Source organism: Alosa alosa, chromosome 19 (genome assembly GCF_017589495.1).
Source record: "Alosa alosa isolate M-15738 ecotype Scorff River chromosome 19, AALO_Geno_1.1, whole genome shotgun sequence".
Lineage (NCBI taxonomy): Eukaryota > Metazoa > Chordata > Actinopteri > Clupeiformes > Clupeidae > Alosa > Alosa alosa.
This window is the reverse complement of record NC_063207.1, coordinates 9,513,375-9,527,209: the sequence shown is the minus strand read 5'-3', so window position 1 is coordinate 9,527,209 and position 13,835 is coordinate 9,513,375. Positions and strand designations below refer to the sequence as shown.

The following is a 13,835-nucleotide window of genomic DNA, read 5'->3' as shown; positions in this document are numbered from 1 at the left end:
ACAAATTGAACAGACAATGACATCATTTTATGTGGCCGGGTTTTAAGTTTGACCTATTTCCCCCCAGCTGAAATGATATATTTTCATCATTAATTCGTTTTGAAAAGTTCGTCGGGAGTTTCGCCCCTCGGGGCCAACCTCACCTCTCCCCACCTCAGCCCCCTTGCTCCGTGCCCATTTCACCCTAGGCCCTTTCCCAAGTAGTTTTAGCATTTTTCAAAATGTAGTGGGGGGGATCCGGGTGGAGCACCTAAAAAGCCACCAAAAAACCACAATCCATTGAGGCGGAGAATGCGCATGCGCAGCATACCATGAAAAGGGCGAAGGGAAGAGGAAGAAGGTAGATTGATCGAAGCAAGCAAGACTAGTGAGGTGTACTTTTTTTGCAGTCTGAACGTGTGTGCTTTTTCAAACTCATATTGGGACATACGAATGCAACGATGTCTTCAACTGGGTGGACTCAAGGTAAAATTACCATGAATAAGCGTCAAGGAAAATGCTGACTTTCTTTGTTTATCAACGTTGATGCTTAACCAGCTTGTTTCGAAGTTTGTTCATGTCGAACTCGTTCTGCTATTTAGTTAGCTTGCTAACAAATGCGAATGGCGCAGGTATGTAGGTGTCCATGCTGTTCATGATTGACAGGGATATGTAGATTAACATGGCAGGAACTGTTAACATGTTGTCAAGATGTGAGACACTGTATTAAGTTACGTTGTTTCCCCTGCAGATCTTCTGATGGGTACGCAAATCATGCATTCACATGTAAGTAACGTTTCTCTTTGTTTTTAGACGTGATAACGCATTTTTTGTCTTTTAAATGTTCAAGACATGCATTCATTAAACAAATGATTTTAATTTCGTCTCAGTATTGAGGACTATTGTATTTTGTCATTAAAAGTCTGTATTTTGGAAGGTGAACGTTTCTAACGTTAATCTCATATTCTTATTTAAGGAGCCCTTTGTGGGTATGATCAATGGAAGAAGACGATTCAATTTGATGGACGCTTTGGGCTTAGATTTTGGTAAGGCAGTTTTCACGCCAGTTCATGTCCGTACATGTACCGACTGACTTTGCCTTATTATTGGAGTTGCTGTGGCATTTGACACCGCAGATATATTCAGTTGCCACGAATGAAGTAAATAGATAAGTGCACTCTAAAAAGTGCAGCATTGGGTTAACTTAATGTGTTACCGGCGAAATTTATCCCAGTGTCTTTTTCTGCATTTAAACACACATCAAATAAAGCCGTTGAGACTGTACCTTTCGTTGATCAACCACTACAGAGCTCTCCCCGTTATAAGCATGTCCCCAAATCCCAATTTAAGGGCAATGAGCCAAACGCTTCCTAAAGCATTTTTAACCCGTAATATTGTTCAAAACGGCACCAAACCTCGTCAGCAGCTTGGTCTGTGTCCAGTGGCGGAGCTAGACTTTTACCCTTGGGGTGGCCAGAGGGTGGCCAAAGCTATTTCAGGGGGTCCACAGACTACAACAATGAATGTTCAAGAAACACAATCAATTGCAATCAAAATCTGTAAATGTTGAAATGTTTTCATGAAGTGCATCTTAAGCACACAGGAGATTTGTGTGTAAAATCTACAGTTTATTAACAATGTTAATACAAAACGTACAATATGTAAATAATACTACTAATAATAATAATAAAAAACAAATTCAAAACAATTTGACCTCATTTTGACATGAACTGATATGACATGATTTTTTTTAACCATGACCAGAGGAACAGTCTGATTACCAAACTAAACTTGTAGAACAGTGTAGGCCCTAGTCATGACAGTAATTAAGTCCCAGATGTGATTCTTTTCAGGATTCTGTCACATAGTGTTTGCTTCTTAAATGGTGCACTTCAACTTAGACAGACAGACAGACACACACACACACAAAGCTGGGCACACTAGGAAGAATCACTAAATGAACCATACTCACACCTAGGAGAAAGCCATGGGCCCCAACTCAAGATGCAGTGTGAAAAAGACACCCACATAGCACCCCAAAACTAACACAGAAACACACAGACAGACAGACAGACACTCACACAGCACCCCAAAACTAACAAAGACACAAGTGATTACTTTCTCCTCACTGAGTCAGAAGTGTAGACCACTTGTCAGTCCAACGGCAATCTGAGCAGAGAAAGAGACAAAGAAATCAGAGCATTGTTCAAGGTACTTTCCAAATTCCAGCAAAGCCAAAATAGCTTAAGTACAAGTGTGAGAACTTCACAATTTCCAAATATTAGGTCCAATGAAAGCTGATATGGTTGCCCGTCAGATCTGGTTGGAATTTAGAACTTGGTTTGGGAGGAAACACCCCTGTTCTCTGCTGTACTATTTTATGCACGGATATAAGTTTAATGACATATTAAATGCTTTCATTTTTGAGATACTTCATCAGTTACAGTTTTGTAAATGCATGTATGTAAATAAATAATAATAATAATAATAAAAAAAACATAATTTCTAAACAATCTGACCCCATTTTGACATGAACTGACATGACCTGAAGTAGTGCAGTTTGTTTTAACCATGACCAGAGGAACAATCTGATTACCAAACTAAACTTGTAGAACAGTGTGTAGGGCCTAGTCATGGCAGTAATTAAGTGACAAACTATCTTAACACAAGTTCAGAAGAGGTTAGCTGCAAAGATTATGCAGACTGTTATGATTAAATGACACAAGCGCACGCATTATCAGAATCATATGCCAGACGCTTTAGGCCAGCGATCCTCACTATTTTTTTTTCAAAGAGCCACATTGGCAGTGCAAGATCAAAAGGAGAGCCACTTTTATGACCACATACTAAGTCACCTTTGCAAATGTGCATTTCTACATATAAATTGGACATCCCACAAAAAGAAAAATAACACAGCCATACATTTTCATTTAAGACCAGATTTACTTTAACACTGGGATGAGAGGAAGCTGACATGCATGTCCTTGACTTTCTTCATGTTGTATTTGTAGTATTAGTAGTAGCAGGTTTAACAATACCCCCTTTAGGAAACACCATTAAGGCTTAATAACTTCCTTTCACCTTCATTATTTAGGTGAAGAGAGAAGTATAATTCAGATCTTTATTTTTTTGTAGTGCAGTATTGTATGTTTATGAAGCACATTTGAAAAAATGCATTGGCTGTGTTGCCACAGCCTACAGTGGGTCCCATTTAGAAGTGGCCACTTCAACCGCACTTTCAGTGATTCCATGCAGCTCGCGTTAAATGTATTAGGCTACAACTTATCGCCACAGTAGTGGCAGTTTAAGTCCGCTGTAGCATTGCCAGTAAACGGCAGCAGATTTCATTCAAAGGCGTTGCAAGTGGCAGTGAGATACTGTAAGTAGAACGAAACTAAAGATCACCTCGTTGAAGTCATACAGTAGACTAGTCTGTCTGTTCTTTGGTCTTGGATTTTGAGAAAGAAGTTTCTAAATAGATGCGACTCATACTCCTTATAGTCCGGAAAACACGGTATGTATATGACTATGCTACATAACAATCTGATGTGAAATGCATGTTGGCTGATACTAACAGTTAGCTGCTACAGGCGACATGAGATGTAGCTAGGCTACTAACGTAATGTTAACGTTACCTTGATAGGCTACTCGTGGCTTGTAGGGGAACATATCACAGAAAAATTAAACTACAGAAAAGGTTCTCCTAACTTAACATAAAAAAGTGACTTTAAACAATGATTATTTACAAAAGAAAACTTACCTTAGAACGTGTATTTCACTGTCCGTCAAGTAGGCTGCTGCTGTCCTGTGCAAAAAATCCTCCCTGTCGCAATATTCTCTGTGAGCGTTTGACTCTCTTCTTCTCCTTCTCTGTATAATGCTTGCTGGTGGACAGTGTGAATGACAACTCTTTGTAATACATAGCGCCAGCTACTGCACAGGAGGGGATATAGCAGTCAACCGATTACAAAATGCAACAGGCTCTTTTTCAACAAGACGTCGCGGTGCGGTGCAGTGATATGTCAATCATCTGGGGTGGCACCTGGGGGGTCCAATCAGATTTCAGAGGGGTCCAGTGCCCCCCCGGCCACCCCTTTGGCTCCGCCCCTGTCTGTGTCCCTACATTTAAAACGAAGCGCCATCAACGTAGTTAGCGAGGAGCTGGCGGGACAGTTGGTAACAGTGGGTGTTCTTAACAGTCTTCTCTGAACTCTGGTTCGCTAACTACTTTGTTGGTGCTTCATTGTGCAGGGGGGAAAAAGTTAATTGGCAGATACATACCTTCCGAAATCCCATGATTTCCATTGCTTGTCGACAGCTGCTGGACTGCATGGTTGGAACTAGGAAGAATAACGATCCCCCTACTCTCACATTTCGACAATTTAAAGCTCTTTTTTTATATTATTATTATTATTTTTTTTTTTTTTTTTTGGTATTTTAACACCGTACCCACAATTTATCATGTACTTGCATTTTAATGGTTTGCACATGATTTGCAGTTTTAATAGTTTACAGTGTTTTTTTATTTATTTATTTATTTATTTATTATTTTTTTTGAGGTGATTTAATCCGTGCATGTGATTTCACACCTTAATTGTACAAACAGTCCATCAGACAGATATGCATACCCCAAGCAACTGTGGAAGGGTATTCAGTCATTGTAGTTCAAAGAGCAGGAACAGGAGGACCTACACCTGGAAGTGTTAAAGGGGTAAAAATGTAGACTTTGGGTGAGTTTTGGAGATGAGGTTTTTAATGACCTTTCATGACTGTCCTTGTTGCAGACGATGGAGCAGATGACTCAGATTCTTCAGACGAATGGGGTCGTCCAGCTGGGCCATACTGCGGTCTCAAACGGAACTTTCTGCATCGACCCGGTCATGTCACAGTACTCACTAAACATCGGCCAATCACACGAGAGGTAGGTCCTTCCTGGGTGTCTGTCGCAGTTCACACCTATGTATATTGTGAATGACTCCTTTTGTCTGTTTTTGTCTTTGAAGAAATCAAAGTAAATGTGCTGTTCAGTTTCTTTTGAGATGCAAAGCCCTTGTTTTTTTTAAGAGATAAATGTTTACAACCCCTCATCCTGAGGGTCACCATCAGTTCGGTGACACAGGGGTTATCTTAACCATTCCTACATAGGGGTTTCAGATGACACAAGGGTCAGAGTAAGAGGATGGTAATTAGATATATATATATATATATATATATATATATATATATATATAGTATACTAAACATTCAATGAGAAATAAAAATTATCCCACACTTTTATCCAAAGCTGTTTTTGGGTTGTATCCAATATCGGTGCTAAATCAAGACGGTGCCTGAACTGGGACAAAAAAGGCCAAACCAATTGTTGACAGCATTCAAATTACCCTTTTAATTAATAAAATGAATTTGAACTTGAAATTGAACTATACCTTCTCTGTATCTCAACACCAGTAGTTTTTATTATTATTTTGTTAAAAAAAGGACAAGCTTAATAACAAATGCTGAGATGTTCTGTGGAGGAATCTTGCATGATGTAAAATGGCAAATACTGTCAACATGATCTAACACAGGGTTCAATATTCTTTAGCCCCTGTTCTCAGTAGGTATTGTATGTGTTACAAGATTGTTTTGTGTCAACAATTATGTTTCATAATTATGTTTGTTGTGCTTTAGGAAATAAAGAAGGCAGAAAAGACGGCAGAAGAATTAATAGAAGAAGAAGAAAGATTAAAAAAGAAGGCTGAGAAAAAAAAGCTTAAAAAAATGGTGAGTGAAGATCACACACTTATACACCTGCATGCACACCCATCAATTTGACTCCTCAGTTGTACACTTCAGTATGTACTGATTGCGTTCTGTTTATATCCCTTCCTACAGAGGCAGAAACAGAAAAAACGACTAGAGAAGCAAGAAAAAGAAAATGCAAATAAAGCTAATGATAACCAGGTAAAGGGTTGAAATAAGCCCCCTCTTTCAAATGTTGTCTGATAAAACCTTTACGTGTTTAGTAGTAAGGGTGGGAGGTGGGTGGCAAAAAGGGCTTGCAGAGAAGCGGTAGGCAGAAGGTAGGCCAAGGCAGCTTGAATAAGACTCTCTGAATGATCTCCACCATTATTAAGAGCAGAAGATAATTAACTGAGCAGTTAGCTGAGCAGTGAGCTTAAAAATTAACTGGACAGTCAGCTGGGCCGCTCAGAGAAGTTGGCAGGACTCTGTGGCCTGCCTGAACTAACAATATGCCCCGTTTTTGGTGTCCTGACAAGACTAATGCACAGGTTATGTTGATCTCTTAATGCTTAATTGTACATCTACAGAATAAAGGGGAGGATGATAAGAAAAAAAATCTGAATAAAAAATCTGCTGAGTCACCCCCTGATACTAGCCATCGATCTAATTCTGATGCAAGCACTGAGGAAGAAGATGATAAAGGCAGTATCTCTAGTGAAAAAGGGGTAAGGGCTGTGTTTACTTATATTTATACTGAATTTCACGATTTACTCTTTGGTGAAACGTCTGCCTTAGCTCTGAATTGGTTGATGTATATGTTTGAAGGGTGCTGAAACATATTTTGCCACCATAAGTTACCATATTGTGCCATGATCTGCCATCTGTCTTTTTTGATAGCATCAGAAAAAGAAAAAGCAACTTCAAAAAAAGATTTATAATAAAACTAATGATGAACAGGTAAAGAGATTGATTTTCTCTTGCTTGCCTTGCCTGCATAACGAAACATTTATAAAGTGTGTCAAAATGGCATAATGTACTTACACATGCATCCACTTTTGTTTTTCAGACTATAAACTATAATGAAGCTGTAAGTATTAAGGAAGTAAAAAGTAAAACTCGGCAATTCAACTCGGATGCCAGCAGTGATGAGGACGAAGAGAAGGAGAGTATGCAGAGTGACTTAGAGGTGAGGGACGAGGACTGGGCCTAAAGGCATTATAAAAAGTTCAGTGCCTTTTATGAGCAATGTCGCCTCATGTCTGTGTTTGTGTGTGCTAAGGATCTGGACATGAGCAGCTGTTTTGTGTCAAATGCCGCCGCGGCCTTTGCCAAACGTAAGCAGGAGAAAGCTAAAGAGAAGAAGGAGAAAATGGCAAAGAAAACCGCAGATTCTGTAAAGGATTCCCAAAAACACTGTACTGAACAACAGAACACTAAACCACATCAGAAAGAGGTGTGTGTGTGTGTGTGTGGTTGGCTGCAAGCAATGCTTGTGTGTGTAGTCAATTAATCTGTAGATTTGCTTTATTTTATTTTTTGCCTCAATGAATCTATTAGATGTTTGGTATAAAATGTTGCATCATTGTTTTCCAAAGCCCAGGATGGTGTCTTCAAATGTCTTGTCTTCAAATCCCTCCCTCCATGTCATAGTTGACAAATAATAAATTAAGTGATTAATTGTTGCTGTTCTCTCTCTGACACTTTCAAAATCGCAAGGTGCATCTTGAGTGACTGGAGCTATTTTTGTGTGTGTACATGGGTCATCCAGGTCATACCACTGTCCACACAGAGTCCAGTAAAGGTTGACTCTGAGAGGAATGTTGCCGATCTCATTGCAAGAAGTATGGAACTAGCATGTAAGTCTCTCTGCCTCTTTGTGTGTCTGTGAAGTCCTTAACTCCAATCATTCATTGAAGATAATGGGGATAGAGTTAGGGAGGAAGCAGCTCACTCCAAGTTTGATGTGTAGCTGAACTTTGCACATTCATTATGTGCTCTTCTGAAGCATTTAAACATGACACATTTTCTGAGGTTTTATTGATTGCTTTATGAAGATGTGTCTACAGTTTAAGAGTCTATGTATTTATTATTATGGTTATGGATTTAGCAGATGCCTTTGTCCAAAGCGACACATAAATACAAAACAACATAATATTTAAAATTGAACAGGGAACAGATTAAAATGTTGGTCAAATATGGAGAATAGTTATAATAAACAATATTATTATTATTATTATTATTATTATTATTATTGTGCTGGCCTATGTGTGGGTTTCTTTTTATTTATTTATTTATGGTTGTATGTAATATTTACACTTTTTCCAGACATGGGGAACCAGTATGCAGCCAGTGGCGATTTGGAAAGGGCTGTCAAGTATTTTACAGATGCTATTATACACAATCCTACAGAATATAAGTAAGCAAGCTGTAATAAGTCTATATTTATATAATTCAACTGAAGCAATATTATTTTCATCAGATCCCTGTCAGCTCATTTTTGGAGAACCATTTTTCCTTGTTTTGTGTTTTCTGAACTGGTAAAGTTGATGAAGTGTTTGTGTGTGTTTCACAGGTTGTTTGGGAACCGTGCATTTTGCTTTGAGAAAATGCAGCAGTATGAAAAATCCCTAATGGACGCTAATGTGGCTTTATCAATGAATCCTCAATGGATTAAAGGATTGTACCGTAAGGGCAGGGCCCTCACTGGCTTAAAGGTACAGAGTGGGACACACACACACACTGGCGAAAAGGTACAGAGAAAGAAGTGCATGCTTGGGCGCACACAATCATAGACACATAAGCAGAGTTCATCATAATATTATGAAAGAAAGATGGACTTTGGAGAGTGGATATGAAGCAACTTGTTGTCAGCAAGGGTGACCTTTAGAAAACCAAAACAGTAATCAGGGTTTATTATAATAATAATAATACCAATCAGGGCTTTTCTTAGGTGGCCTTTCACCTAGGGAGGCGCCACCAGCAGGTTGGGCAACACAACGAGGTCAGAGGAAAGAAATAGAATGGAGGCCTAAAATAAGTTCACAAGAACTGGTGACGGTTACCTATGGGGTCTATATAAGCAGTGACCCAACAAGTTGGAGAAGGTTGCTTCATGAACCAGTCTTCAGATGCAGTCCGGATTGCAATTAAAGCATGCTAGAAACTTCTAAATGCTTAGCAACAAGTTTTAATATATATATGTAGATCGTTTTTATTGACAAGTCACTTATGTTGCTAGGCAACCCTAATGCTATCGGTCTGCTTTTGAAGTTCTCTGATTCCATTCCAAAAGTCCTCGGTTCTACTCCAGGGCCGACCTGAGGCCGATCTCGGGAGAATACAAATGTTTTGTTTTCAATGCACCACTACATCTTAATGTCCAGCATAGCACCTTGATGAGTGAGTATCAAACTCCGAGCATGGTAAAAAAAATATTACTTTGGGCAGTAAATACTCCCAGTAAGAGCCAAACATGAGTTTGTCCTCATCTACACACTTCTCACTACTGTAAAATGTAAGGTACATAAATTAAATATTATTTTGAAGTATATAAAAAAAATATATCTTAGTTTTACATTTTCTGATAAAAGGGGCAGAAATTGGTGCTTTTACAATGCTGCTCAGAATCCAATCATGTCAACCAATTACTCACTTCAAATGATCAGATGCCGTCTGTTTAGTTCGGCCACTATGACCATGAATTGACTTGATTGATTTCCCCTAATGTTTGAGTGATTTCTAAAAATCACATTTTGCATGATTTTGGTTGTTCAGCCATGACCCCTGCTTGCTCACTCACTCGCTCGCACTGTGTTTATCAAGCTAGTACACTCATGTACCAGTTCATTATTTTCTCACGATTCCACTTCCGTCACATTCCATCCATTCCCCAGTCGGGTGCTTCCACTGCAGTCATCTTTCATGAATGTACTTTTTATTATCATTTCATCACCTCGTGGTCTCAACAGAATAGCAGAACAATGCGAGTGAAGGAAAGATAATGGAAACGGCATCCTGCAAAAGATCTGCTCAAAACATTGCACCACACCCAGACACCCACACTCATGTCACACCCAGTTAGTACATTCCAATTAAAAACCATGTAAACTGATTTTATCAGTAACCCATGCATCCCACATGGTGTCAGTCTGCACACACATCAGAAATTGTTCTGTTGAACTCGCTTACAGTTTTCAAAATCGTTTTGGTCTCATAAACATGAAATTCTATGATTCATCTTCCTAAAGGTCTTTGCACCGTTTTTGTTTGTTGTAGAGGTATATGGAAGCCATGGTTGTGTATAAAGAAGTGCTAACACTCGATAAAAGCTGTGCGGAAGCAGCCCAGGAGCTCATTAAAGTCCAGATCCTTCAGCTTACGGTGAGTGATTAGAAATAAAAAAAAATCTTTTTTTTTTTTTTCTCATAAATTGTGGTGTTTATTTCCTTTTTTTTCCCCATTGTGATGCATTGTATGTTCCTGCAGGAAATGGGATTCACGAAAGAACAGAGCACTAATGCCATGGTCATCTATGGTAGTGTAGAAAAAGCTTTAGATGCTCTATCTGGGTTACAAGGTAAGAGTCAGTCTGTCAGTGTCTCTGAATATCTGCGTTATTCTATACAGAATATTTCATTTTCTGTCTGTCCTTTTGTTCATTTGTATGTCCTTAATCTCTATGTGCAGGTTCTTTTATTCCAACTAAGCCTTCTGCACAGGAGTGGGTGCAAGTAGATAAGCACTCCCAATCTCCTAAACCTATTTCTCAGGGGGCCCCTCAAGTCCAGCAGCCAGTCCCACACATCCAGCCCCGCCTTCCAGCCTCATCTCAGCCCAAACTTATTAAACCGTAAGAACTAGTGTATTATACACATGACACCTGTTTGCATGCACTCATGTACACCTACATATGGTTCACAAATCTGACCCTTACATAAAGTTGCATTTTGGATACAGGCAGTTAATTTAGTAAAAAATGTATACCTGCAATGTGTGTGCATACGGAGTAGAAATATGTATGAAATTAGTTAACATTGCATTTTTGTGTTAAATTATTTGAACCATATGTCAGAGATGCTTAACCTATTTCTTGTGTTACAGTGAACTTTTCCCAATCTGGGTTGGTTGTCCAGTGCCAACCTTAACAGAAGCTTTTATATATGACTTGTTCAACCAGTAAGTATATTGCAGTGTTATGTTTTGTTTAAATGCACTTAAATTTAGTTTGCACTTGTGGTGCTTACTTTTTTGTGCCGTACACAATCCCAGCCAATCAACACAGAGCTTCAGGAGCTCACAAGTGGGGTGAAGTTTGATTGGCCATTGAGCTGAAATATCAACCTTGTGCAAAACAGAAACTTTTAATCATGGACTTTGCCTCAAAGAGTGTCGTTTGACTATCACGCCATTAAACGTTTATTGACGCCCATTACGGTCTTGTATACGGTGTTCGTTTCTTGAATGCATGAGTTTCACCAGCTATGTGTGCTTGTGTGCTTCCCTCAGAGTTGGCCCTGTTCACAGTGTGAAGGTTTTGAGAAACAAAGGCTGTGCATTTGTGAATTACATCCGTAAAGAAGACAGTGATGAGGCCATTAAGAAGCTGCATGTATGTTTGCATTATTTATTTATTTATTTATTTATTTATTTATTTATGCAGTGTTGTCGCATTTAAGTCTCAGTTAAGACATTTGGGGCCATACATAAATTAAGTCTGAGACTAAAAGAAAAGTTTTGTGAGTTGCCATTCAGATTTTCACTAAAACTAGTCTTAAACCATGTATGATAAAATTGGACAATACATAATTTCAGTCATTTCAGAGTTGGACACACAATCTGCAATTAGGTGTATATTTAAATTGACAATAGATCTGACCCAAATTCATTGTGGCATTAAGTGTGTGTTTGTGTTTGCAGGGTTATATAGTAGCTTCAGGAACACCTCTCCAAGTACGCTATCCTGATCGAATACACCCACACCTGGGGGTGTCTAAAGCTGCTGCTGTTGAACACAATGAGTAAGCGCTCACTCTTGTCACTCTTCTTTTGTCCTGTCATTTTTTCCTTCACATGCTATAACTCTAACTTCTGTTGTTTATTAATTGACCTCTGTAATTATGTTAAATTAGATTAAATTCTCCCCTATTCTATGCAAAGGGTTTCTCTTTGTACACAAACCATAATGGAACTGGGGTCCCGCTAGTATGTCGATTTAAGCCACACAGTCAACGCAATGTAAATAAGATATACAAGGATGTTGGTTCTTATAATATAAGCCAGCATTGTGTATAATATGCTTGTCCTTTGTAAGAGACTTGTAGATAGCTAACGTCGCTGCCAATCGACGCTAACGTGGACTGCTAGCATTCTAACCTCAAAAAAGCATGGGGTTGTGCATAGTAATGTAACATTTATTCACCATAAGTTAATTAATAAATTTGAAGAGGCTCTGCAATGTAGGCTATGCTTATTTGTTTATTTGCATTACCTTGTTTCTTACATGCCATGACCCAATGTCCTTTTTGGGGCAGCCGTGGCCTACTGGTTAGCGCTTCGGACTTGTAACCGGAGGGTTGCCGGTTCGAACCCCGACCAGTAGGAACGGCTGAAGTGCCCTTGAGCAAGGCACCTAACCCCTCACTGCTCCCCGAGCGCTGCTGTAGCAGGCAGCTCACTGTCGGGATTAGTGTGTGCTTCACCTTCACGCTTCACCTCACTGTGTGTTCACTGTGTGTTTCACTAATTCACGGATTGAGACCAAATTTCCCTCACAGGATCAAAATATATATAAGTATATATACTTATACTATCTAGCACAATTAATATGAATACACTCGCCTCCTGTCCAAGTTTGTCACCCTACAAAGATAGATTTGAATGTTGTCCCACCATTAGATACTGGAGTCTTTTAACGGATACTAAATGAAATCAGGTCTGTGGGTCTCCAAAAGAGCCTTTTGGGATGTAACTTCAATGGTAGCTGTAAGCCTGTCTGTTAAAGTTCTAATCAACTCCTGTTTGAGGTTGTTGGACTTAGAAACAATAACTAAGGGGGGTTGGGACTTTTCAATTCTGTGTTCCATTTATGTAATCTTTTTGTTTTTGATCACAGTATTGAAATGCACCAGTTATCTAAACCTAGTCTTTTTAATCAAACAGTGCATCCTTACATTTCATATTTTTTCTCTCTGCCTTGCAGTAAACTCCCAGATGAGTGTCATTTTTGGAGAACTATAGGCTGCATCAAGAACCAACACTGCCAGTACAGACATGTCCCGGAAAATAAAGGCATTGACCGCAACAAAGTTAAATAGCCCAAGGATTGCACAGTCATAGTTTTCCCTTGGGAATGCATACTATGTAGCTTCGCTGATCATACAGTATATTCCTTTCTGCACTCATTCATACAAATGCTTGTGTAGAGAAACATTAACCTGTACGTAATCAGACATATGAACTGTTGAACAGACAATCATGCTCTGTCTCGCATGCATTATATTCTCTCTCTTTCTCACACACACACAGAGAGAGAGAGAGAGAGAGAGATAATGCTACTGTACTCATCTCCTGTTCCACTCACTGTGACCGTGCACTGATTATCATCTCTTGGTTTTTGGGTGTGAAGGCTGCCTGTCTAAAGATCACTGTTCTCTCTCTCTCTCTGGCTATGAGCTCTTCAATTGTGTGCTCTGCTTCAGAGCTGTGATTAGTGGAGTTGCAAGCGCCTCTTGTTGGTTAATGAATCATTCCCACCACTTTGTTGAATGAAGCAAGTTCTTTTAGGGTTTAATTTTTGATTAACCTTCCATTATAAGCAATTTAACTAATTCCAATTAGTTTTAGTCAGTGTTTAATTGGAAGGCCCTGGTATTATGTTGATGTTGGAACATGTCTAAAAAAAAAAGGGAATTGACAGCAAGTCCCATGAAGTTTGGGTTGTGCCAAAATATCTTTTAATGCATTCTTTTTTGTGAAAATAAGTTTTAAAGAATCCCCAAACCTGCTATTTTAATTTGGAATTTTAATAATGCTGTTGCCTTTCTTTTAAATTAAATTTGTTTACTAAAGTCTTTGGTCTATGGTGTTTGTGTGTAAACAAATCTAACCATTTTTTTTTTTGTCATGTTTTGGAA

General features: G+C 38.9%; 1 protein-coding gene across 1 annotated transcript; it reads left to right on the top strand.

The window, feature by feature from the left end:
• Positions 1 to 310: 310 nt before the first annotated feature.
• Positions 311 to 13,772, top strand: si:dkey-33c12.4 (uncharacterized protein LOC560112 homolog). The gene is made up of 20 exons (XM_048228317.1): positions 311 to 465; positions 731 to 765; positions 956 to 1,025; positions 4,764 to 4,900; positions 5,650 to 5,742; positions 5,854 to 5,922; positions 6,291 to 6,428; positions 6,601 to 6,660; positions 6,770 to 6,889; positions 6,983 to 7,156; positions 7,472 to 7,559; positions 8,029 to 8,119; positions 8,276 to 8,417; positions 9,979 to 10,083; positions 10,189 to 10,279; positions 10,390 to 10,552; positions 10,804 to 10,878; positions 11,209 to 11,311; positions 11,620 to 11,720; positions 12,902 to 13,772. Exons 1-20 carry the CDS (start codon positions 441 to 443, stop codon positions 13,014 to 13,016), a joined length of 1,995 nt encoding a protein of 664 aa, XP_048084274.1. The 5' UTR covers positions 311 to 440; the 3' UTR covers positions 13,017 to 13,772.
• The last annotated feature ends 63 nt before the right edge of the window (positions 13,773 to 13,835 follow it).

Excerpts from the sequence above, each read along its gene's own strand:
- si:dkey-33c12.4 (XM_048228317.1), top strand. The coding sequence starts at position 441 with ATGTCTTCAACTGGGTGGACTCAAG. Across the intron at positions 766-955 it reads CGCAAATCATGCATTCACAT|GAGCCCTTTGTGGGTATGAT; the intron begins GTAAGTAACGTT and ends TTCTTATTTAAG. Across the intron at positions 11,312-11,619 it reads AGGCCATTAAGAAGCTGCAT|GGTTATATAGTAGCTTCAGG; the intron begins GTATGTTTGCAT and ends TTGTGTTTGCAG.